The sequence below is a fragment of the Heliangelus exortis genome, chromosome 2 (genome assembly GCF_036169615.1).
Source record: "Heliangelus exortis chromosome 2, bHelExo1.hap1, whole genome shotgun sequence".
Classification (NCBI taxonomy): domain Eukaryota; kingdom Metazoa; phylum Chordata; class Aves; order Apodiformes; family Trochilidae; genus Heliangelus; species Heliangelus exortis.
In genome coordinates, this window is record NC_092423.1 from 21,250,160 (window position 1) to 21,275,944 (window position 25,785).

Genomic DNA, 25,785 nt, shown 5'->3' on the forward strand with positions numbered 1-25,785 from the left:
ATGGGTTGTTTGTTACTTACAGTGAAAGCAAGACTTTGTAAGGCAGCACTGAGCACAGGAGTGGATTGGTATTCCTGAGGAAGAGGCTAAAGTCACCTTGGCCTGTGAGGGGTAGTCTATAGTATCTGTTAAAGACCTGATGTTCAGGGCATCTGTGGTTAGTCCCTCTTGTGAACTGCTGAAGGCATGTTAAATAGGCTGAAGTATAGAGAATGTTGAGGGAGAGGAGGGTAAACAGCTAATTTGATTTAGCCAAAGCTGGCTACTGTGCAGTAGTATGAAATTTGGAAAAGGTCATGCTCAAACAACTTAAAACATCTGAATGAGACTTAGTGAGATTTGGTGAGACCATTTTCAATTGCTTTTGGTCGAAGCCTAGTAATAAATCTCAATTTAAGACTATCAGCTGAAGTTCTTTAGTCCTGCAGAGGTTATTTCTCTAAACGATTCCCTGCAATTGAAATATCAACGTGTGCAGATGATCTGCCCTGTAAAAGGGGATGTAGCCTGTGTTCAACATTTTGAATGGTGTACCGTATAGTTTTTTCTTTTCCTCATGACATAGTACAGCAAGCATCTTGGCTTAACTGTGCACTCCTCACAAAACAGTTATTGAAGCTGAAGATGCTGTGGTCCACTTGCAGTAGTTGCATGTCACACTATTTCAAAAAGCTTGGCTGATATCTGTTTTCCTCAAAATTATTTGTAGAAATTAAGTGCCATGTTTAGGTCCTCATTTTTATATCCTTCCTAACTTGAGCAGCACTGCTCCTTAGTACAGTAAAAAAAACTATCAAACCATTTTTGTGAGCTGTTTTGGAGTGGTTTTAGTTCTTTGCTGTTAGGTGTTTTGCTTTCAACCTAGTAATCTCTTCTAATATTAGCCCCTGGTTTCTAGTATTTCTTTCCAAATTCTGAAGTGCCTCTTAAGCTTTCTTCTCAGAGAAGAGCAAAGTTGTCCTTTGTTTTCACTAGGTGTCACTTGATTCCCAGTCTCAGCTTTTGTTATGCTCACAGCATTTCTCCTTAGACTCTGACTTCTAAAATAGGACTGTTTATTGATAGATTGCTGTGTTAGCACGCTAGCACATCAGTGAGCTATAGTATAATTTAAACATGTTCATAAGAACATTTTCATAACTGCAGTGCTTCTGTGGATAATTGCTAAAAAAGAACTGGTTTCTGGAAAGCTGAAGATTAAGGAGACAAGTTTGTTTTTAATGCTCTCACAGTGAGGAAGGTTTGTATCCATGTTTACAAGAGGGTGGAGGGCAGGCAAAGGGGGAAACTTGAACTACATAATGTATAAATTAAGTACTGCATGCTTCACTAGGGATCAGGATTCTCTGCAGTTAACTGCCAAGGATGATATCAGCATGCCTATGAATATTTAAAACCAAAACTGTTGTGTTCTCTCTCTGCTAATTTCTCTTTCATTTTGGTGAAGCTGATTGCTTTCTCAGTATCACAGAACTCTTCTCAAATTAATCTAAACATGACTCCCAACTCTGAGTACATTCATACTGGGTGAACAGAATGCATTATAGGTTTAGTTTTGTAAATTCTTCCTCCCCCATGAAATGTGAGTAACATTTCATGTCTTTATAACCTTTACTCTAAGGGCTCCTTACTCATGAGAAGTTCCTGTTGATGTCAACTGGATTAGCAGCCATCTGCAGAACTGCGTTCATTGTATAGCCCACAGGATTTAGTTTAGGCTTAAGTAGGTTCTTGCTTTTGTCAAAAAAACCTTACCTGAGATCTACAATGGACTCGTAGCACTCTCAAAGGTCTGTACTGAGTTCTCTTTACTCTGTTACTTTTGATCAGCTTGTAAGTAGAACTGTTTAATGAGAAACAGGCACAGTCTTATAAATTTCTTCTCTGACAAGTGGTGCTATTTTGATAGTCCTTCTGGATTAATATTCCCTTAGAATCTGTAAAGGTTTGGAGTGCTACTCCATGTCATGTTCCTAGGTACTGCATCTTTGTTAACTAAAGAAACATTATGGAAAAAAAAAAAAAAACAAGGATTCTTCAGCCTATAGTTTCTTAAGTTGTGAATGCCATATAAACTAGTAATATTTTAAATAATTAAAATTCTTATTTCACTTAATGTCTGATTCAAACCCCACTGAACTTGATGGGAGGTTTTTTGTAGCCTTTGCATCATATGGAGATTCTAAAGGGGCTCAAAAGGGCAAATCATATTGAAAAAATCAATGGATGGTTACAGGAGAGGTGCCACAGCCAGGCCTTTTGGCTTCTTAGACCATGGGACTCACTTTGAGAAACCTGGCCTCCTAGGTGTTGATGGGGTTCATCTTTCAGAGAAAGGGAAGAACATCTTTGTCAATAGGCTTGTCAGTCCAGTAAAGAGGGCTTTAAAATGTAGTTGCCAGGAGTTGGGATCTTCAATCCATCTCACTGCCACCACTTTGAAGTCAATGTAATAGTAGTAGATGCCCTGTGCCTGGAGGAGGATCACAGGCCAGCAGGAGATCATCTGAAATGAAGGAGAATTGAATCCCAAGAAGTGAGGCAGCTTCAGTGGGGGCCCAACTTAAATGCCTCTATGCAAATTCCCACAGCATGGAAAATAAGTAAGTGGAGTTAAAAAACACTTGCATGCCTGCAGGGTTATGATATTGGCATCACTGAAACATGGGATGACTCCCATGTTTGAAGCATGGTAATGGATGGGTATAAGGCCTTTAGGAAGGACAGGCAGGGAAGAGAAAAGAGAGGAGAGGGAGAGGGTGTTGCCCTCTACATCAGTGACAAGCTGGAGTCCATGGAGCTCTGCCTGGGGATGGATGAGAAGCTGAAGGAGAGTTTATGGGTCAGGTTTTAAGGAAAGACAGGGGCAGGTGACATCACAGTGAGGGTTTGCTATAGGTCATCTGACCAGGATGACCGAGTGGATGAGGCACTCTACAGGCAGGTAAGAGCAGTTTCCCATTCACAGGTCATGGTCCCCGTGGGAGTTTTCAGCCACCCTGACATCTGCAGGAGGGGCAACACAGCGTGGCACCAGCAGTCTAGGAAGTTCCTGGAATGCATTGCTAATCACTTCTTTCTCCCACTGGTAGAGAAGCTAAAAAAGGTGCTATGCTATACCTTATTCCCACCCACAACAATGGACTGATGGACAACATGAAGGTTAAGGAGAGCTTTGGCTGCACCAACCATGAATTCAGGATCCTTAGGGCATCAAGAGGGTGTGCAGCAAGCACCTGGGCTTCAGGAGAGCAGATTTTGACCTCTTCAGGTGTCTTCTTGTTAGGTTATAATGAGAAAATCCTTGACAGGAGAGTACCCAAGAGGGCTTTACAATATTCAAGGATGCTCCAGGCACAGGAGCAATGCATCCCAAGAAAGAGGCTGGCAGGCAAGAATGCTAGGAGACCCACATGGATGAACAAGAAGTTCCTGAACACTTAGATATAAAAAAGTTATCTTCAGAGTGTGGAAGCAAGGACAGGTAGCCTGGGAGAAATACAAAGAAGTTGTCCGAGATGCTGATTATGTAGTTCCAGTCCCCCTTCCATGGGCAGGGATACCTCCCACTAGATCAGGTTTCTCAAGGTCCCATCCAGCCTGGCCATGAACATTTCCAAGGAGAGGAAATCCACAACTCCCTTGGTGACCTGTTCCAGTGTCTCACCATCCTCATAGGAGAGAATTTTTTCCTAATATCTAACCTAAATCTCTACTCTTCAAGATTGAAACCACTGATCTTGTCCTTTTGCTACACACTCATGCAAAAAGCCCTACCCCAGCTTTCTTGTAGGCTCCCTTTAGGTATTGGAAGGCTGCTATAAGGTCACCTCAGAGCCTCCTCTTCTCTAGGCTGAAAACCCCAACTTCCTCAGCTGTCTTCATAGAGGAGGTGCTCCAGCCCTCTGATCATTTTTTGTGACTCTCCTCTGGACACCCTCAAGGAGCTCTATGTCCTTATGCTGGGCACAGTACTCCAGGTGGGGTCTCCCAAGAGCAGAGCAGAGGGGGAGAATCACCTCCCTTGACCTGCTGTCTATGCTATGCTTCTTCTGATGCATCCCAGGATCCAGTTGGCTTTCTGTGCTGCAAGCACACACTGATGGCTCATCTTAAGCTTCTGGTCCACTGTCACCCCCAGGTCCTTCTTCTCAGGGCTGTCCTCAATCCTTTCTCTTCCCATCCTGCTCATGCATGGCTGGGTATGCAAAACAAGCTGGATCCAGTTCTAGGTAGCGGTATGAGAACCTCTTGACTTACTGCTTTGTGAGAAGGAGTTACATCTGAAACATGTTAATCTGAGGCACTTAACTCCAATCTGCTTTAACTGATTTAAATGTTCTTAGTATATTGTCCTGTGTGATAGCTCTTGCTAATAGAGTGTCCGTCCAAACCATAATCTGCTCTCCAACAGAGGGCAGCATCAGACCTCTGTAGAGATACATATCTAGTGTTGGCTTCTGGTTCTTCTGAGAACCAACGTCCAGATCCAGGGTACTTAGATGTGGAGTTATATAAGCATTAAATAGTAGCATTTAATCCTTCCAGAACATTGGAAATCATATCAGAACTTTTGAACAACAGCAGCTTAGGCAGGCTGCCCAGGTCAGTGGTGGAGTCACCATCTCTGGAGATATTTAAAAATCATATAGACAGAGTGTTTAGGGATATGGTTTAGTTAAGGACTTGTCATTGTTGCCACTAGCTTCAGGGCAAAAAAGAGTGTATTTGTTTTTAAATGCTTTGAAGCATTACAAGTTGCCAATACTTATTTCCAGGAGTATGATCAGAGTCCTATGAGTCCTTGGTGTGCAGCCTGCAGACCCTCCCTTTCACTCTCAGAAAAGCTCTTGAAATCAAGGTGAAGTCTATAGCTGTCATAGTGAATCACTGCATGCATGTTCCAGTATTGAACATGGGGAAGGAAGATGTTCCTGGTCTTGTGAAGTGAGACTTAATATGAATGGGCTTCATAATGTGACTGAAGCTTCACAGGGGAATGCAGAGGCTTTGGGCTGCCAAATTTTACTAGCGTTTGCTGAGGGGGAGTTTATTTGTTAATGACACTGGGCAGCAGATGGTCTTATAAGAGCTGTTAAGACACTGTGGATCGTACTGTAAATACGTGGGTGAATGGAACCAGGATGCTGACAGTTCACTCGTACAGCTCATCACAAGAAGGTGACTCGAGTGGAATTTGGTTTTTCCAGAACATGAATTTTGTGGTATTTGGCAGTGTGCTATCTATCTGGGGTGAATTTTGCAACTCCATAGTGTGATAGCAGTCAGGATGCATTTGTTGTGTAAAGTTGAGAACAGAGAATGTCATGTGGCTGCTCAGCCTTGCTTCACCACTGCTGATCTTTAAACCTGAAGGTACTGAACCTGTGCAGTTTAACTAAAAGACCACCACAGGAGCTAATTTAGATCTTCTCTTTTTCTTTGAATTCGAGAGAATTTGTCCATATTACAAATTAATCTCAATTGTTGAACCAGAAAATAAACTGTTGCAGGAAAAAGTCCTCTCTCCCCTACCACAAGTCTGGGCTTGAGGCTTGACCCAGTCTTCTGTTTTTTATTCTAATGAAATAGTTCCATCCAAACCAAAATATACAATTGTGCAATGGGACTTTTCATTTAACAGGGTGAGAGACAGTTTTTTAATCCAGATCATTCACTGAATTTTTAGGTTTTTTCTCATCTCAGCCTGCTTATGCAGGCAGTTTTTAGTGCAGCTTGAGGAAAATAATGACACCAAGTATCCTAAGTGTGAATCACCACATGAAATACATTCTATGGGAATTGCACAGATACACCAGAAGTTTAGTGGACAATGTGTGGGGACACAGCTCTTATTATTCACTAGGGACATACCTGTGCCCTGAAAAAAGAAAACCAAGTTAAAAACCTCTGATAAACTAGCCAATGAAAGTTGATTTTTTTTTTTTTTCCCATGTTTGCAAATGGGATGAGCAGGTAGAATTTGAGACTCTTCAGCTGTGTAGTAACTCATTGAAACTAGGGATCTCTTTGATGCTGTGATGGTCAGTCAAGGGTAATCTTCACAAACAAATCTGAGAGACATTTTCCTCCTACCTTGGTGTCTAGGTGTCATCTTTATCTGAGTAGTTTAATGGGGTTTTTTTATTTGTTTTGCTAATGAGATTACTTCATCTTCTTCCTTGAAATTATTCTTCCCTTATGCCCAGTCTCTGAGCTAAAGTGAGAAGTGAGACACAAGCTTAAGAATTAATTTATTCTCTAAGGGGGGAACAAGATGGTTTGGACAAGTATTGGAAAGGGCACATCCACAAAATCAGTAGATCAAGGTAATTGAGTAACTGGGTCCACCTTCTTGCTTTGATGTCACTAACTGTTCAGACTCTGTCAGGCTGCTTGAAGGGTATTTGTCCCCATCTTCTGGTCTGTTCACAGGTGCGGAACAATTTTGCTGCTACTCCATGATGTGGGAGGTCATTAGGTAATGAAATCCACTGTGAATATGACTGAATGTAAGGTGCCTGTCAACCAGCACTGATTCAACTGAAACACATTATACACAGCTGGTTCTCCTTGCATGAAGGTTGCACTAACAAATTGTGTCTGTAGTCTGACAGTTTCTGTAGGCCAGTCTCACAGTGAGGTCAAGAAAGTTCCATGTTGTCACAGTTTAATGCAGGGCCAGCAATTAACCAAATGACAGATGCTCTCTATTAATACCCCTCCCCTCCCTGATAAAGAGAGAATAAGGGAGAGAGACTTATGGATTAGAAACTAAACTACACAACTTTAATGAACTCAAATTATAAACAAGGAAAAATTATTAAATATATACAAATATACAGAAAAATGATACCACGTTCCTCCCCTCTTTCCCCCAGTAATGCTCACATCACCACTGAGGCTGCAGGGCAGCCCTGGGAAAGTCTAGGCTGGACTCCTGGGGTCAGCAGCAGTCGGGAGCTGGAGGCAGGAACACACAGATTCAGGCTGGGACAGATTGGGACCACAGGCGGACAAATGGACGAATCCTCCCAGAATGCCAAAACAAACAGGGACAGGAGAAGAAGGGGTTTGACCCTTGTGATCCCTCAAATTCATACTGAGTATGACGCATAGGGGATGGGATACTCCGTTTGGTCAATTTTGGTCATGATCTTGTCTGCTCCTCCCTAAAGAAGGGTTGCAGGTGTGTCCCTTCCTCTTTCCAGAGCATAAGATGTTCCTCAGAACTGAGCAGTGGCCTTGGGTCTGCACACCATTCTCCAGCTGTAACTATAAACATTGTGCATTACCAGTCCCAGAAGCAGACACTGACTGAGAAACTTGATGTTTCAGTACGAATACAAGCAAGTACAGCTACTTATGAGGGACTTAGCTGAAAGCAATATTAGAAGACAGAAAATTAGCTCTGTACTGGTCCAAACTAGGACATATCCTTCCTCTCTTTGTAGAGGTAGTGTTGTCATTGGTGAAGAGGTACTTTTTCAGTTGGCTTTGAGAAATTTCATTGTCTTGGATGACAGCTTAATTTCTTTATTGTGCCATGATGGTGTTCAACCTGAATAACTGAAATACTAAACTGACACATAGGCAGCCAAGCTGACTGTAGGTGTGGTAAGTTTGGCCTCCTGAATGTCATGCTTTTGTTTCAGTGTTCCCAGAACACAGCTCTGCATTATATTTAGCATAACTTGTGATATTGAGTTGCACTGTTTTTTCTAGGAGTGTGTAACCTCTTACACTGCCAAAAAGGCCAAAACCTTAGCACCAAATTTTTATTAATTGCCTCAAGAGTGTAACTTCAGGAGACTTGTATTTAGTCTATATTTAACTTTTGACTATTGTTTAGCCTTTGACTAAACTAAAACCTGTATTTGCTAGTACTTCTGATTCCTAGTCTTGCATAAATGTAATATCTGAGAAGAGCAGAAACATGGTTTTCCAGCCCATTGCATCTCATTAAAGTGAAATTAGAAAGTCAGATTTCTGAAAGGAAAACATTTTAATACTGGTAATTACTGTTCTGGTGAAATACTGAGGCTAGAAGCAGCTGAATTATGTCAATTAAAATCCTCCATTAACTTCTGTTAGGGAATAATTAAAAACAACAAAAAACCCAAAACACAGTAGTAGTACATCACCGTTTATTTTCTGAAGATCTGTAATTCTTGCTACTGTTGAATGACAGATATGGATGTACCAGCTTGAAAATACTGCAAAGGGAGGGCTTTTAAATGTTCAGATGTGCCTAAATGACTTCATTAAAAAGTATGCAAAAAGTCTCCTGCAGTGAATATAACCCTCAACAGTAATATTTATATAGTGTAATCAGAGTGTTTGTTAGGGATCCTGTTATTGTTCACGATATAATTAGGCTTATAATCTAATAAATGTGACATACTATAATGTTCTGCTTTGTAAACATTATTGACTCCATTTTAAGACTCAGATTGCCTCATGCCAATAACTAAAAGAAAATCATAGCCTCATAAAAGCTTCTAATTATTTACATGTGCACTCTGTGGGTTTCTGATGCAGTCAAAGTTGAGACTGAACCAAGATGAATATTGAACACAGGTGTGAGCTTCAGTGCAGGTGATTTGCCAACCTTCTTTGTTGTAAACCCCAGCTGTCTGCTGAAATCTCACTAGGTTTAAGAGGGAAAAGATGCAGATCTGAGTAGCTTTTTGACCTCATTTACACAGGCATATTCATATTGTGCTTTTGGTTTATTGTTCAGGTTTCCCGATAATAGCTGGATATTGATTTGTGGATAATCTGATGTATGTGTATTGATTCACTTAGCAAGTTGTTCACTTGTGGAAGGTAACTTAAAATGGACTTGACTAAACAGTTCATCTTTTAGGACCAAACGTAATTTTTTGTAAGTGTTGTTGCATCTTAAATCAATAAGAATTTGCATACTAGATTACTTAGGCAGTAAGCATAATGGGCCATTGCTAAAAATTAATTTTTATTTTCTGTTTAAAGACCTCTAATAAAACTAATGTCTTGGTGTAACTGCTTGTATGAGCAGGCTTTTTTAATATAAACTTTGCTTTTATTTTATAGCTCTTAGATGCTGTTTCTACTATCAGCCACTGTACAGAGCAAAAGACAGGTGCTAGTAGAGCACCTACAGTCTATGTAGCTTGCTCTAATTGCAGTCTCTCACTGTGAAAACTTTCCTACAGCTGTGCCAGCAAACATCGCAGACCTGAGAAACATAGAAGTGCTGAACTTTTTCAACAACCAGATTGAAGACCTGCCTACCCAGATTAGCAGCCTTCAGAAGCTCAAACACCTGAATCTTGGGTGCGTACTTTAATGCAAAACTTTGCTGCAGTAGGGGTACTGTCAAATGTTGTCACTGCTGCACCTGGAACTTCTTTTAATGTTTAACTTTCTTTTTGAAAGTGTTTGTGAGGAAAACTTTGCAATTATGGCTTCAGAGTGTGTAGCATCCTGGATAATCGCATGCTTAGTTGATCAAGCACTTACTCTGGGATAATGATAACTATTTTAGGGCAGCAGCAACTCACATTCAATTAATACTAAATTTTACTTCCCTAACAACTGTTTAATTCTGTGGTTGCTGTGTAAGAGCCAAGCTCTGTTTTCTTTCTGCTTTGTTGAAAAACAGATATACTAATTTTTCCATGTAAATGTAGGACTTAATTCCAAAGTCCCAAATTTGGGATTAAAAAAATTTCAGTTTCTTTTAAAACTGCAAAAGAAGCAAGAAATTTTTAAGCGTGATGGGCATTTAATTAAAAGAGCTAGGATTGACTAAATTTGACCCAGAGGCATTCTTGTTAAATTTTTATATATTATACTCCAGTAGAGTTAGTTTTAATAACTCTAGTTGCAGAAGGCTTTCTTGATTCATTAAAAAATGAATGAAAAGCACAGAACCTTCTTAAAGCTAACTGGGCATATTAAAGTGTAATTCAGGAAAGCACTCTTGGGGGTAACCTATAATTTTATAGGCTTCTCATAGAATGTAATTTATAAATTCATACTTCTGAATTCCTTAAACTGAGGATTTTTTTATGGTTTTAAACATTGAATTTTGGTTAGGGTCTGTGTATCCTGCTTTAGATAACTGTCAAGTACCAATAACTGAATTGCATTTTGAACTGTTGGAATGCCAATAAATGTTTTCATGATGATCTGTCTTTTCTGTTCTTTGGTAACTTTAGGTTTCTGGTGTGCTTTAATATCTGTTTGAACCTGGAATTGCTTTTCAGAGCAAATATTAATTCTTGATCAGGATTCAGTGTATATATATAGCACTCTGGCTCCTTTGTGCTTCATGTTTGAAGTGTGGCGTTGATTGACATAACAAGACAGGATCCCTTGTGAGCACATAAGTTTTAGGCTTATTTATGGGAGCTAGAAATAAAAAAAAAGTCTGCATTGCAAAAGACTTCCTTATTATCTTGTGGCATCAACCTCATTTCAAAACAAAATGGGAGTCTGGTGTAGATAAACATAAAACTCTCATTGCCTGTGTTATTCCTAGTAGGTGAAGTGAATGCTGATGTCACATTCTTTTTTTTCTTCTTTACCTATAGCATGAACAGGTTAAGCACCTTGCCAAGGGGATTTGGCTCTTTTCCAGCTCTGGAGGTTCTTGACTTGACTTACAACAACTTAAATGAAAATTCTCTACCAGGAAACTTCTTCTACCTGAGTAAGAAACTCTTTTAAAAACTACAAATCTTCATAATATGTTGCTTTACTTTCTGCAGTTGGAATGTATTTGATGGAGACCAAACTTCAACAGAATTTTTCTGATATTTGTTTTTCTTTGAATATCTCTTGAATATTTCTACATAGCTCAGTAATATTTATCACTGATAAACAGTCAACTGACACCATAGGACATGAGATGACTTGGTTAGTAATGGTGTATTAGGGTTTAGGGGTTTTTTTGAGTAATATTTTCTTGGGTCACGTATGCAGTTAAAACTTAAAACTTCATGGAAGCTTGCAAGCCTCGGGAGAAAGTAAACTGTTTTGCAAGGCAGCTGAAGTTTGTTGACTCTGGGAGTAATTGTCTTCATGATGGGTCATTATTGAAATAGCATGAGGATGGTGAAGTGTCCAGTATGTTAAAAAAATATTCTAAGGTTGTAGAGCGTGGCACAGGAATGGTACAACTAAGCTGACCTTTGCATGTTAAAGTATACACACTCAGAGAGTGTGTATTATTTTAACTCAGAGAGTTAAAATAAAGGTAATGTATATGTGCAAAAAGGGATGCACTATGGTTGCCTAAGCAACTTGAATTCTGGCACTTTCTGAATTTCAGCAATGATGATACCTTACAGTATTTTCAGTGTGTTGTGCTGAAGGGGCTTCAGGATCAGCGCATTCACAGCAAAAGCAACAGGGAAAGGGGGAGGAGGGAGTGCTGGTGTCTCAAAGATTTTATGATTGTAAACTGGCAGAGGGAAATTTAAAAAAAAAAATATCACTTTTAATGAGATGAGGAGGAGGAGTAAACTGCTTAAGACAAATGTGATCTTTTTGGTGGGGAGGAGTGGCTTTGCTGACCTCACCCACCCTCCTCCTCACTGCACCCAGCAACTGTTTGTGAGTTTCCATTTTCTTTTTTTTTTTTTTTTTTTCCCCCAACACATGCTTACAGCTACATTGTCATGCTGGGTCATCTTTTTTCTTTGTATTTTGTAGAGACTAATCATGAAAAGTACAAATTGTACAAATTTAATTTTCTGTGTTGCTCTTATTTAAAGTCTCTTTCCCAATGCTAGGCTATGCTTTCTATAGAGCTTAACATAGATTTGTATTGTGTCAAAAAAAAAACTCAGGTAATTTTTTAAATGTTTGGTTAGGATGCAAATTGATGTAATAAGAATTGGAGGTGCTAAAGAGTAATGACTGTATTCTGACAGCTGAGCAGGGAGACTATATGCCAGTACCTGCCAGATTTTACTATTGTAGAAATTGTTAATTGTGCCAGTCCTTTTGAATATAGATGTTTTCCTGAACTCCCCAACAATACAATAAGCCAGTAAATCTAAGTTTGACCGGCTTGTTATTATTGTGAGCCCTGGGTATGCTAAAGGCTTTTCACCAAGTTAGGATTATTAATCAAACTTGACTCCCTTTTATTGATTAGACCTCAAATGGTTGGGTTATATGCCAGCCTGTTTATATATTGCTGTTTAATTTGCAGCCACTCTGCGTGCACTCTATCTAAGTGACAACGATTTTGAAATCCTGCCGCCAGATATTGGGAAGCTCACAAAGTTGCAGATAGTAAGTAATTTATCTAAATTCTTGGAAAATCAATTCGCTTTTGCAACTCTTGTAGGAATAGAATCAAGTCAATTTGAGGAGTAGTAGGGAGTGCTTGCAGGAATAGACCACTACACTTGGAACTGTTTCTTGTTTACCAGCAGACACTTGTAAATAAATTGAAAGAATTGAGTGTTTAGCAGAAAGATGGGGGCAAGAGCGAGCAGAGTTCTGTTTTAGACTGCTTTATGGTAGCTGAAAATTGTTCTGACTACTTTATATTCACTCTTAGCTCAGTCTCAGAGACAATGACCTGGTATCACTGCCTAAAGAAATTGGTGAGCTCACTCAGCTTAAGGAGCTTCATATCCAGGGAAATCGTCTTACTGTGCTGCCCCCAGAACTAGGTAAGGTTATGAGTGATCATTTACTTATTTGAATAATAGCAATAATGATACAGTGTTTCCTCTACAACAAAGCCAGTTGTTAAACTCTAGGAAATTATTATGCTTAAGTCATCATTGCTGCTAATATTTACTTTCTCCTGAGAAACACTCACTTTTTTCACTCCTACAGGATCTGCAGGAGGAGCCAGAACATGATGTGTGTTTATTTTTTTGGTTTCTTACATGTCACATTTTCCTTTTCTATTACTACACCTGGCTGCCAATTTGCATATAGCATCTTGCTATGTATAACGTATCATAAATATTTGGGCTGTAAAACTGTTCTCTCTGGCTGGGGGTTGAGAACACTTTTTGGATCAGCCAAAGTTATATTAAGCAAAAACAACAGCATTATAAGTGGGGGTTTTTTGTGACTGTTCCTATAAAATGGAAGTTTGATTAACTAGAATAAAATACAGTTATATTAGAGGAAACTGGCTCTGTCTCAGTAGCCTGCCTTTCTTACTGAGTTGACAGCTCTTTTTCTTAAAGCAGTAGAGCTGGTTGATATACTTTGAATTGTGATACTGTCTACTGGGCTTCTTTCAACCTATAAGGTAGAGTTTTACTTTGAAACTCAAGTATTGATTTTGCTGAATCTGTATTGCAGGATTCCATTTTATGTCAGGGGCATCAAGTTCAATAGAAGTTGTGCTTGTTTGCCCCAAGACAGAATTTGTTTTCAGATCTTTTTTAAAGATTACCATAAAATGTATTTTCTGGGAATAATGTAGCTGTATCAGTTACCTGTTGCTGAAACATCTTACACAAGATTTACTCCTTGTTTCTCGTTATTGTACACTGTATATAGGGAAGCTTCTTTGTTTCTACTAGTACTTTTCAAGTAATAGCTCCCAAGACTCAAACATAGTGCCTGAAGTTAGCATGATAAAGCAAAATTATTTGTTGTCACAAGAACTTGCTTCATCCCCTTAGAAAATGTGGCAGCTGTTTGTGTAATTGACAGTCTGCATATATACTTTTTGTCTTACAAAGGAAAGAAAAGTGTCTGCTTTTTTCGATGATGTTTCTTTGAACTCTTACTTGCTTGTCCACCATAGGTCTTTTGCCTTTATCAATCTAGCACACTGTATGATGCTGATATTTCAGTTTTTTCTCACCACTGGTAGACGAAAGTATTTATTCCTTGACATAGGTGTATCTCTTTTAGTTTTTTGTCAGAGCAATATTTATTTATAAAGTCTTTCAACACCAATAACATCTCGGAAGCATGTTGTATCTCTAAATGTATTTTTATGTAGCTTCCGAAATTGTAACCTTTTTTTTTTCAGACAGTAGAAATTAAATGCTGCACAGTCTAACCACCTTCTGTGGCTAATTAAACGTTTTAAGCATGCTGCTGCCTTACAAGCATAAAAGCAAATTCACTTTAAGTGGTTTTATCCAAACCAAATGGAAACATTTGAAGCAAAATTCATGATGTACAAAACTCATCCTGCAAAACTCAGGATGGCAAAGAGAAGCATTTGTCCATTTAGCTGGTGTTTGTTAGCATTATAGAAAAATACCGCAATCTGATAGAAAAAGGACTTGTAATTTTGCCACACCTGGTCAGGATGGGGTGCATTGACAAAACTCCTTGTCACCTGTCCTTTATTACTCAAATGCTATTCTATAGATTATACTTTTCATTAATTCACCAATGTTTCATTCTATGGTTTTACCCAGCATCCTAATTTGCAATCACTTGGTGTAATTTTTCTGCCGTCTGTGCCATGTGTAGCACTAGAATTATATAAAAAAATTAAAATATTCTACCTAGCTATATTTCTAGGGAACATTACACTGAAGTCTGGATTTGTAACTTTTGCAATGTGCAGGCCTATTTACTGTGCAAAGCAATGTTCTTGTTTGTTAAACATTGAGGCAAATATTTATTAAATGGACTTCAGTAAGTGGAGCACCAGGCTGGGCTTTGATGGGCTTGTTTGAGGTAGGGTGGGAGCAGGCCACACAGAAGTGTGAATCTGATGGATGACTAGAAAAAGAAGCTTAATCACTGCAGCCCTCTTTTCCCCTCTGCAAACTAGGGCAATGCTTTTGCAGAGTGTTTTAAAGTCAGCCAGTGAAAAGTGGTATGTGAGTCTTATACCCTAATGGGTGGACTGATAATTCCATCATTGCTATCTGAAGGAAAAACAACTTTACCTGCTTTCTGAGTGCTCCCTTGTAAATTTTTAAAATTGAATTATAATTTAAGGAGAACTATCCAAATACTTTGTGCTGTGTATGTTGGATAAATAGCTTTTCGATGAGCAGGTCCTATTTGCATTAATTGGAGATACTGCTGTTCCCACTTAAAGTAAACAATCTTTCCTCTCTCATTATTGCTTTCATAATTAAAGGTGCTGAAGACTTTTGATTGGCTTAGTTTGGACAATGGTGGACAGTAAGGAGCCATTAGGTGTTCATTTACCAGGGAGATGGACACAAAATAAACACCAGAATAAAACAGAGTAGTTGAATGAGAAGAAGAGGGAGGAGTACATTAAACTTTTCTTTAAAGGTAATGGACAAAAATGCAGAAAGAGATCTGGAGTGTAGGGTGTGAGAAAAGGCCACAGGCAGGCAGGGGGATCAGTTTTGGAACGGAGGGAGATAGCAATAGATCCCTGCAGTCTGCTTTTCATTTCACCTGCCATACACCAGTAAAAGGGCTGGGGGAGATTTGCATTATCTTCATCTGTGTTTAGCCCAAAATAATTATCATGATTTTACAAAAAAAAAAAAAAAAAAAAAAAAAAGAATTTTGCCTAGGAGGAAAAGAGGGGTCTAGAAGAGTGCACTGGTACTCCGCGTGCGGGTGCTTGTCTGTAAATACAGTATGTGTGAGTGATGAACTCAGGAAATGGCCAGGAGTTGGTGGGTGGAATTTGCAGCTTGTTTTTATCATTTGTCTCTCAAAAACCCGTTCATGAGGAATGGTGGTGGGCAGTCATATATAAACTTTAAAGAAGCACTGGCATTTTTTTCCCTTGCATTTAAAAGGTTATGTGCTGCATTGCGAGACAAATAAATCATGATTCATTGCAGCAACAGAGTTGTAGTCAGTTATATAAATTGCTAAGGAAGCACTAAATCTGTCACTTTGTGTGTTCTGACCATTTAACAATTGGAACAGTGTTTGGAAAGAAAGCTGAGTAGAAACAAGAACCATGTAAAGCGGCAGATAAGATTAAGATCAATTATGGTGTTTTAAGTTCACTTTATGTCCATCTGTGTGGACTAATACGTGCCACATAAAAGATTTTCTTAGCAGAGTTGGGATTGTAAGAGTAGTATATGGTGCAGAGCATTCACAAAGTTGTAGCTAAATGTAAATAGCCACCCAGAGAAAGTGACTATCTGTAGGTTTGTATTTTTTATGAGAAAACAAATGGCATGGTTTTTAAAACCCAGATTCTAATGTTGACTGTCTTCACCACCCTGCCGCCAACACACATGTGTGCACATGTACATGGAGTTCACTCATCTTTATGCATATGGGAAGAGCAGGGTTTTCTAAGGATGCATTTTTAATTACCATCCTCTTTTTACAAAAGTTGGCATCAGTGGTTTTAAGTATACTATTCAATACTGTTCTAGTTTATCAAATAATTTCCTTAAGTAAAGGCAGACACTCAAAACTGCGAAGTTAGGTATATACTTGAAAAGTGGAAAATTCAAGCTCTTTAAAAAAGAAAAAAAAAACCAACTTGATGGGGTAGGTAGCCACTTCAGAAATTAAACATGCTGTAAATTAAATCTGTCATAATGGCTAAGTAATTCTCTCATAATTTTCCAGTTTTGAACAGTTGAATTACCTTCTCTGAATAAAGGATTGGCTTTAAATAGAAAGTTCAAGGAAAGCGTATAAAACGTCACAATGTAAATGTAGGCTTTGGAAATGAGAATTTGGGACTTAATTTTGTATTGCACAAATAGTTGCTGCAGTTGTTTATTCAAGTTAATATCAATCAAAAGAGCAGTTTACTTAGGCAGTAAGGGTCATGTGCAAACATAGAATTATATTTCACAAAAGATATTTCTTTTCTAAACATACTTTATATAAACACAAACCTGTTTGTCTTTTCAGTGTAAACTGTCCCTTCACTCTACTGGTGTTACAACACAACACTGTTCACAGATGCAGATGCAGGTTTGTTATGCTTGTTGGAAGCCTGAATGTGCTGTGGCTCTTAGGATACCAGCTTTGAGCACTGGAACAACTAATTGATACTTTGCAGTTGTAAAAAAATTACCTGTTTCTTCTTATGGAGCTAAAGCAAAGGTGTAGTGTAAGAAAGTAAGGAGCTTTACTGAAATTCCTAATGGATGAACAAAGTAACTTGTTTTCTATGACCACTGATGTGGCAGCTATTAGTTAAGAAATAAGAGAAAATGTACATAGGACACAGGTTTTTGTAAGAAAAACATCTCTGAAAATTTGTGAGTATTCTGATCATGTTCGTCATTTTCTGTGTAGTTTAAGTTTAAAACAAACAAGTAAAAAAAACCAGAAACAACAAAAATAAAATAAATAAAAAAAAACCACCACCAAAACCCACTGCTTCTTATGTAGTTAGAAACTTGTTTGATTCCACAGAGCACCTGATGGAAGTTAAGGTGCATGGAACAAGATGACAATTCTGCAATTTCATTTTACACAGATTTTTTCCTGTAGCCCATCACTTAGATTTACACCACAGGCATTTGTTTCTTCACACTGCTGTAATTCTAGCCAAATTTCCCAAGATTCAGATTTGATCTTAAATTGGTTTTTAAAATATGCAAATCCTATTGTTGCCTCTCCAATGACTACAGTCTGTGCATAGGCTTTCCTGATGTTGACTCTACTCTGATTGTAAGTACCATCAGCATAATAATGATGTTACTGTCAGCAAATATTTCATCTCTTCTGTTAAAGCTATGCTAGGTAAGAGTACCGTAAGTAGAGCCAATCTGAGCAAATGTTATATTTGTTGTTAAATTTTGTTCATTTTATGTGTGTCATAGCACTTAAAGTGGTTTTGCTCTTCTGAGTACTTGGCAACCTGTGTTTGAATAGAAGTTTCGGAGGTGTGGGGCAGTGAATCCTTTTTCAACTTGCATTTTTAAATTAACCAGATTTAGATTTTGATCTGATAGGGAACCTTCAGAGGGAGAATGCTCTGCTGAATTTCTGTGTAATTGACAATCCCAGTGGAGTTTCTGAGATTGGAAACAATGTGCAATATATTTCAAAATAAATTGGGATGCTTATCCTCTAAGCCTCTAATACTTCCTGTGCCATTTAAACATCTTTGCTGTTAAACTGCTTTGACATCATGTTGATTTCCTTTGTACCAAAACCCATATGTGTGTTTCTTAGGTTTCTTCACTGGGTACTTAGCTGTGACTGTCAGTTTGGCCCTTCAGGTTCCAGTCACTACCACACATCTGATACATAGAGCAGTGAAGGCAATGTCACCTTTCAAAGAAAGAAATCAGTAAAACTTAGAAATACTTGTAAATCTTCTAAATGATATCTTGCATTGGGAGTTTGAGAGAAATTAATTTAATCTAGTCATAAGTAATTTGAAATAATTTTAGAATACAGAAAACATTTTGAAGTAATTTCTTGGATTTTTGTCAAAATGCTGTTTCTTCTGCAGTTCCCCTTAGCTACCCACTCAACAGCATCAGCCAGGCTGGTTGCCTTGGTATCTGAAGGCTGTGTGTGGTAGAGTTTGGCTGTTGAAACAGCACAATTTGTCATGTGGAAGTACAAGCCATTAGCAGAGTCTGGTTTGGCTGGGAGTGCTGTGTGTGCTACATTGAATAGGTTTCTATTTTGTAGCTTTCATCTGTCAGTGTTGATATTCTTTATTCTTTCTACATGTCCTGCTAAGGTCAGGTTTGTTGTGTGGAGTGATGGTAGAAAATGCCAGGTTTCTCACCTTGTTCCCAAAGAGAAAATCCCTCCTCCTGTCACTTGAATATGGAAATGAGTTTGCACAGACAGGTTAGGTCTATATTCTGCCTGCACTTAATATGTATGTGTCTTAAGGGAGAATTTCAGCATTTTATCTGTTCTGTTGTTTTCCCCAGGCTTCATATTCAGTCCTGACAGATTCTGGAGTGGAAGGCTCCTTATGCCAGAATCCCCATTACACTTTGCTATAATGATTCTGGCTGACCTTTGCTGGATGCTGGAATTTTGTTTAAATATTTCAGGACTAAATTAACTTTGTTTTAAACTCTCTTCTGTGAAATGCTTAGGTTGGACTGTGCAGGAGAGTAAAATCGTTTTCCTGTAGAATTGTAATAGTGGTAGCTGAGGCTATATCAGTTTGCCCTGTATCACTTCACCTTTATATCAAGGATTAAGAATTCAAGATACAGTATGTCTGCTTTTTATCTTATTTCAGCTGTGCTCATTTTGGTAAGAGTTGAAGCAAATGGAGTAGTTATCCTGGGATCACACAGAATAGGCAAAGTCTTTAACCTATTAAAGAGAGGAGTGAGAAGAGACTTAAATGTCAATCCTCACTACCTCTAAGAAGAAAGCACAGGTCATCTTTCTCCCTTGTTAGATGGGTAGCAGCAGCGTTTGAGAACTAAGGCATCTCAGTTCAGCACTGAAATAAAGAATGCATTTTGACATTTGAACAAGACACCTCTGGCAAAGTCTCCATCTCCTGACACTTTCCAGACCAGATGTTTTTCTGTTTGAAATATCTTTAAACTCTTCAATTACTGAACTGACACAGAGATCTACTATTATGTGTATTCAAGTGAACATTCAAACTGAGATCTAATCTCTGAACTCATTGCTGGAAATTCTCATTTACATCTAAGAAGTTGCTAGAATAACAAGTGATGTTACAATATCTGCCCTTGTGATTTCTGTCCCTGAGAACAGTTTTGAAACTGAGGGTGGGCTTAGGCCTCAGCACTTGGATTTCAGATTGTTCATTCATCCTTCTCTTACTGTGGTGCTTCTAGTACAAAACTGACAGGTGAGGCTGTGGTTTTGTGTGGGCTGTAAAGCAGTTAGAGGAAAACTTTCATCCCTGTCTGATGGATGCTCTGGAGTATCTCTGGTTTATTTGTATATAATGAATCTAACTTGTTATTTGAGGCTTGAAACATTCCCCATGTTATGTAAAACCACCATACCTGATGTGCTGATGACCCCCAAGTGATGCTGTATGACCTACAGTACAACAATTTAGGGGTGAGAGGGCAAAAGTGTTGCTGGGTTTGATCTTTTGAAGGTGCTTCTGCTTATATTTAGATTTGCTAGTTGTTTTCTTTAGTGCATAAAAACTCATCAATAAGCAAATGTATATTTTTGACATATGCTATGGAGCTGTAGATTTGTTTATCATATGAATATTTCTGTGAATAATTCTGCTGGTTCCAAAAAGATTTGAGTCACACTTCACTTATGTACAAGAAGTCTTTGCTCTCTGTCTTACTGCTCCTTTATAACTACTGTTTAAATCAACTACTGTTACTGTTCCTTCAGAAGTGACAGAGGTCTTCAAAGCAGAGATGGTTTTACTTTTAGGAATATGAGGTACAGATGCACAGTTTACATGTGCTTAGGATTTGTATAAAAGTAATTTGCTTTTGATGACACTGTGGCATAGAACACAGTATATGCCATTTTCATTTTTTTACACAGACTAGAAGACATAATTCACAGTTAATTGCTTTAGTATCACTTTCATGCTATAATAGCCATGATATTTCTTCCACCCCCATGCTTAAATCAATCTGTCTCTCTATGGAGACAAAGTGCATGCCACAAAAGTAATAAAAAATATAAGCCCTGTAGCGTTAAGCAAATCTAAAACAAGCCAGGACAGACATATTTTTACATATAACCTAAGTTTAAATTTAGTGTAGTGGATTGATCCCTTACTTAGCATTTAATAAAACAGGATTCAAGGGTATTGATATCTAAATAAAGAAATAAAACTAATTTCATTCCTCCTGTCCTTATGTATGACAGTGAGAGAGGTAAGACCTTTGTGTTGTGAAGGGAAAGAACATTTAAATTGTAGTCTCTAGAGGAATCCCTAGAAGGGATGTGTTACAGCCTGAGGACTCACCTTGAGGTCAGTGCAGTGAAGTGTAAGCTGGAAGGTGAATTTGAGTATCAACGGGACTTGGATGTGAAACCCAGCAGTATACAGGCTAAAAGTTATTTCCATTGATTTTAATGAAGCTCTGCTAGGGATTAATTTAAACCATTACAAAGAAGTGTTCATCTGGCATTTTATAGCTAGGATCATGTTTCTTATACTGGCTGCTAGTGTTCACTTCTCAGATGTCAGAGTTGTTTATTTACTTTATTTCGCCTTTTAATTTTTGAAAGTCTTTAAAGTGTTGCCAAGGAGCATTTGAGTGGAAAGGGAAAGTCAGGTTTGTGTTTATTGTGTTTTCCTTTGTTTATGTTGAAGTAATGCCTATGTATGCTAGTTAGACTTTACTATACTTGAAGTATATACATGGGGTAAATGCTGTACAGTCCGTATATCATACTTCAATAGGATGAGAGGCTTATAGTTGCATAAAAGGGGTGCTTGCAGACTAGATCTAATGGACAGGAGGTGCCTGAGAAGTCTGGAGACACCCTTGTCCAAAGTGATAGGTAGAGTAATCACTGCTTCTGACACCGTTTTTGGAAACACTACTGTGGGAGGCAGCATTTTGTTTGATATTATGAGCACTTCTCTGACCTTTGCAATCAGCTGAAGAAAATATGGATATTCACACAAGTGACTTTTTATTTCAACAGCACCAAGGGAAAATTATAAGGACCAGTAGCTATGATGTTTTAGATCAAATGCAGGATAGCTTTATTGAGGGAGTTGCAGGGAAACTGTAACTGCCTTTTCAGTTTAACATCACCCAGGATGGGGTGTTGCCCACTGTCATGAGATGTCCCTTCTCTCCTCCCTTGGCTGTGGGAGCTTTGAATTCAAGCAGTGATAAAATGGTGGTTTTAGTAAATGAGAGGGCATAAGTTAGAATGCATTAAAATATGCATACTTGGATTTTTGTTCTTGAATTTTCAATGGGTTGTTTAATTGTAGATCTGTTTACTGTAGCTTCCTGGTGGCAGCTAACAAGAGATTTGAGCAGCAGTTTTCAGTGCACCAGTTGAGCATAAAGCAGATTTGTTTTTAAGGTGAGTTAAACATAGAAGTTGTCACACTGATCCAATCAAACTTAATGGTTCACAGTCATCTTCAGATGCAGTAAGTGCTGAGACAGAAAAAAGGTAGTGCTGAAAGCAGGAATTTCTAAGGCTACACAGCTGGCTCCAGTCAGAAGGCTTTTGGTCATTCTGTGCAGGTCCTCCGCAGCAGTCAGCTGTTGGACCTTTGATCTCTGCTCTTCTCCAGGTTTTGTTCCCTTTTTAGTTTCTGCTCACTGGTAGCAGCATACATCCACTTTGCATTCATCCTACTTGGAAATCTAGGACTGTTCAAGATAGAAAGCTTAAAGGCTTAGGAATTAGATGGTTCTTCAAGCATGTAAGACCTGGGTTCTGGAATATACAATTCTAATTATTTGTTTATAAGAATAATTTTAGAAGGTCTCAAAAAGAATTTGAAAAGGAAAGGTCTAGTAAAGGGCCTGTGCTAGCTAGTCCTAAAGTTAGCCTTCTCCTCTTACCAGAAGATGCATTTCAGTGGAGTTGGAGTACTCTTTCATTATGGCAGAAGAGCACGAACCTTAAGTCCATTGTGAAGAAATACAATCTTAGTTTACTAGTTATGCCAAATTTTAAAGATGATAAATATTTTTAATAGGCTGATGTGCATGGAAAGAGCAAACCAGCAATGACCAATGTTATTGTGTACCCAAATATTTTTCGTTGTATCTTCTGTACTAGATTTCTACTAGACACAATTTTGTATATTGCTTGCTAAAAATACATAAGGGATTTTATATGATCTGTGTATCAGAACAGTATGTAAATTTTCTAAAGACTTGGGGCTAGTGTTCTCTGCTGATGCTGCTGTTAGACAATATGCATGAAGGCATATCTGCCATGGCTTTTTCCCTGGCCCATGGCTCTAGTGCTGCAGGGATGGAATAACAACATTTCTTAGTGCAGTGTTCCTGTAAATAATCATATAAAAAAGAGACTGTTGATAGTGAGGGAGGACAGGGACACATCTGTAAGGTGTCCAGTTGCATAGCACTTCTGTGGTGAGCCTAGTAATGCAGCCATTGCTTCAGGTGGATTTGATCATCTCTTCCACACTGCTGGGTTTATCTTGGTGCACTGGAGCAGAAGGGTTCATCCAGGCCTCCAGAGTGTTTGGTTACTCCCGGACATACTGTTCCTGAGATGTTACTGAGACACTGGCCTCATGCTTGAGACTTCTTGACATCCTGCAGCCAAACGAGAATTAGATGTGTCCTTCATTCATGCATGATTTAGCTGTAAGCACAGAAAGGACACCAGGATATGGCCCCAAGCAATGTACGGTGATGCAGCAACACATTTCCATCCTATCTCAATTTTAATTATACATCATTTAATCTCAAGTGGCTTGTCTTCTTGCAGGAGTGTGAGACTCCATTTCCTCTCTAGTCCTGATAAGGAGGGGCAGGCTTCCAGTGACTTCTTATCCTGCTTAATTTTTTCCCCTTTGTCATTTGTTTCCAACTGGAAGTGCCAGTATCAAATGTGGAGGAGATTAAAGTGTTGGGTGCCCTGTCCTTCCTGCTCTCTGTAAGGCAGCCCTCCACTCGTGTGTGGATGGGCACAGGCTCTCTTCCCCGTGCTTGCCGTGAGGACAGATAAGTTGCTCCTTTTTGTACTACAATGGTTGATTTAACTCCAATTAAAACCCTGGGCTGTGAGGTGGCAGCTGACCTCTTGCTCCAGCTGTAGGTGGCCAGCAGGACAGGCTGCCATGCCAGCTGTGTCAGGTGAGGCTCTCAGATTTTGTGAACGTGTGACTTATTCCCACAAGCGATACTGATTTTGACAAATGTTGGGGCTAAGCTTGTCTCCATGAATTTAACTATTTTTATTAATTGTACACGGATCTGTCATTTCACTTTGATGCAGTACTTAACAGAGATGTAATTATAAGTGAGTGCTTACAGTTTTAATAGTTTTGGAGAGCAACGTGTGGGGTTTTTTTGCAAGTAATAAACAGAAAAAATCCAATTAGCAATTGCAAAGCAAGCCTGTGAGTGATGCATGATCTTCCCAGCAGTGTGGGTCAGCGGGTGATGGCTGATCACAGCGCGGGCTTCTTCCCCGGTGGCCTGCGCCCGAAAACCGAGCAGCGTGAGCCTGCGCCTTGAGCCAGCATAGACACATGAGTTTCTAGCTTATTAGGTCCCCTTTGTCACAGTACTTAATCCTGCTTCCTGATCCTTGTTAGGAAGGGGCTGTCGAGTTCTTTAATGCGGGGGGATGGGTGCGAGGCTCCTAACGAGGCGCGCTGGAGCGTGAGCAGCGAGGGCGATTGCCGCCTGACTGACAGAGGGGTGAAGCGCTGCCTGCCCGTTGTGATTTCAAAAGAACAGGCCTCAGACAGCTGACAGATGAGCTTGCCGAGGTATTGGTGACTCAGTGGTACTCAGATATGAGATGCATGACATCTTTTCACAGGGTATAGTGGTCTGTCTTTACTGTAATTGTGTTAACCCTTTTTATGGAGAGAAGCATGTCAAGGACTAGCTGTCGAGTAGAACGTAGAACCAAAATAGTGAGCAAGCACACGGCTTGCAGCAGTTCCCAGAACTTGCCTGTGTATTCATGCAGCTTACACAAGTGCCTTTGATTTTGAAAAGATAGAAAAGGTTCATTTTAGATTTCTCTGACAGCTTGGCTCAGTTAGTCTTCAAAACCTTGTAATTGTGTCTTCCATAGTTAAAGATTACCTTTTGTTTTTTTGTTACTTTAGGTTTCATGGGGCAGGGAAGGCCTCTCTAAATTGTAAAATTCACAAAAAAAAAAAAACAAAAAAAAAAGTAAAATGTAGCACATATTTCTTAATTTAAAGAACACAAGAAAATATATCAATGGCTAAGCTATCCTGGAATTAATTCTGTTGTATCCATAGTTATGAGGAGTTTCAGCAGAGCATGTAGTGTTCTGATTTTGAGTGGTAAACACTTAGAAAACAAACAAAGCAACCAGCCCCCAAGCTTACACCTAATAGGTCTCTTAAGTCTTTCTGTCAACAGAATAGGTAAAATTGGCATGTTGCAAGAATGATGCTTGTTCTTTGTTTTTCTCTAATATAACCACAGATCAGTTATAGGATCTTGGTACAAACTGCATGTTCACCAGTGGGAAGGCTGAAAGCTTTATTGAGCATCTCATGTTGACATTATGCTTTGAGCAGTGGTCAAGAAATGCTTTGCAATGCTAAGCTTCAGAAGAGCAAACTCCTACCACTGTGTCATTCTCCTTTCATTCCCGCAAGCCATGTTGGAGAGGGCCCAACACCAATGCACTGCAACTTCCATCTTAACACTCATTTAATGAGATGTGATGAGTTCAGTCCTGCTGTGTGAATGTAGAATCACTGAAATGAATAGAGTGGAACTGTACTGGTCATCGGTGGGAGCTATGTCCTTCTGTTCCTCTACACTAAAACAGAAGTATTTGCTTTCATTCTGGTTGTATATTCTGAAATGAATTAAAATTTTTATCTTCACAGCAAGTTATTTCTTTCATTATTTCGTTATTTCTTTTTTTTTTTTTCATATGCTGTTTTGTTTAATCTCTTCCAGGTAATTTGGATTTGACTGGTCAAAAGCAAGTCTTCAAAGCAGAGAACAATCCCTGGGTTACCCCTATTGCTGACCAGTTCCAGCTGGGAGTATCTCATGTTTTTGAATACATTCGTTCAGAAACATATAAATAGTAAGTCACTTATGCTGTAGCTATGTTGGTTTGGCTTTTTGCTACAATGTGCTTAGCAGAATGTTATTAACTACACTCTTACTTGATAATCCATGCAGTAGGTTGGTATTCAGGGCAAATGTGTAAGCCTGTTCGTTTAAACTGAGAAATCTTGCTGACAAGAAGGGA

The 25,785-nt window shown here is 38.9% G+C and overlaps 1 protein-coding gene across 2 annotated transcripts in view; it reads left to right on the plus strand.

The window, feature by feature from the left end:
- RSU1 (Ras suppressor protein 1) overlaps window positions 1-25,785 on the plus strand; it is a 101,369-nt gene that overhangs the window by 19,257 nt on the left and 56,327 nt on the right. For both annotated transcript variants that reach the window (XM_071735144.1, XM_071735145.1), the window contains exons 4-8: window positions 9,198-9,318; window positions 10,581-10,699; window positions 12,209-12,291; window positions 12,563-12,677; window positions 25,485-25,617. In XM_071735144.1, coding sequence (XP_071591245.1) covers window positions 9,198-9,318; window positions 10,581-10,699; window positions 12,209-12,291; window positions 12,563-12,677; window positions 25,485-25,617 — 571 coding nt within the window. The remainder of the gene's footprint in view (window positions 1-9,197; window positions 9,319-10,580; window positions 10,700-12,208; window positions 12,292-12,562; window positions 12,678-25,484; window positions 25,618-25,785) is intronic.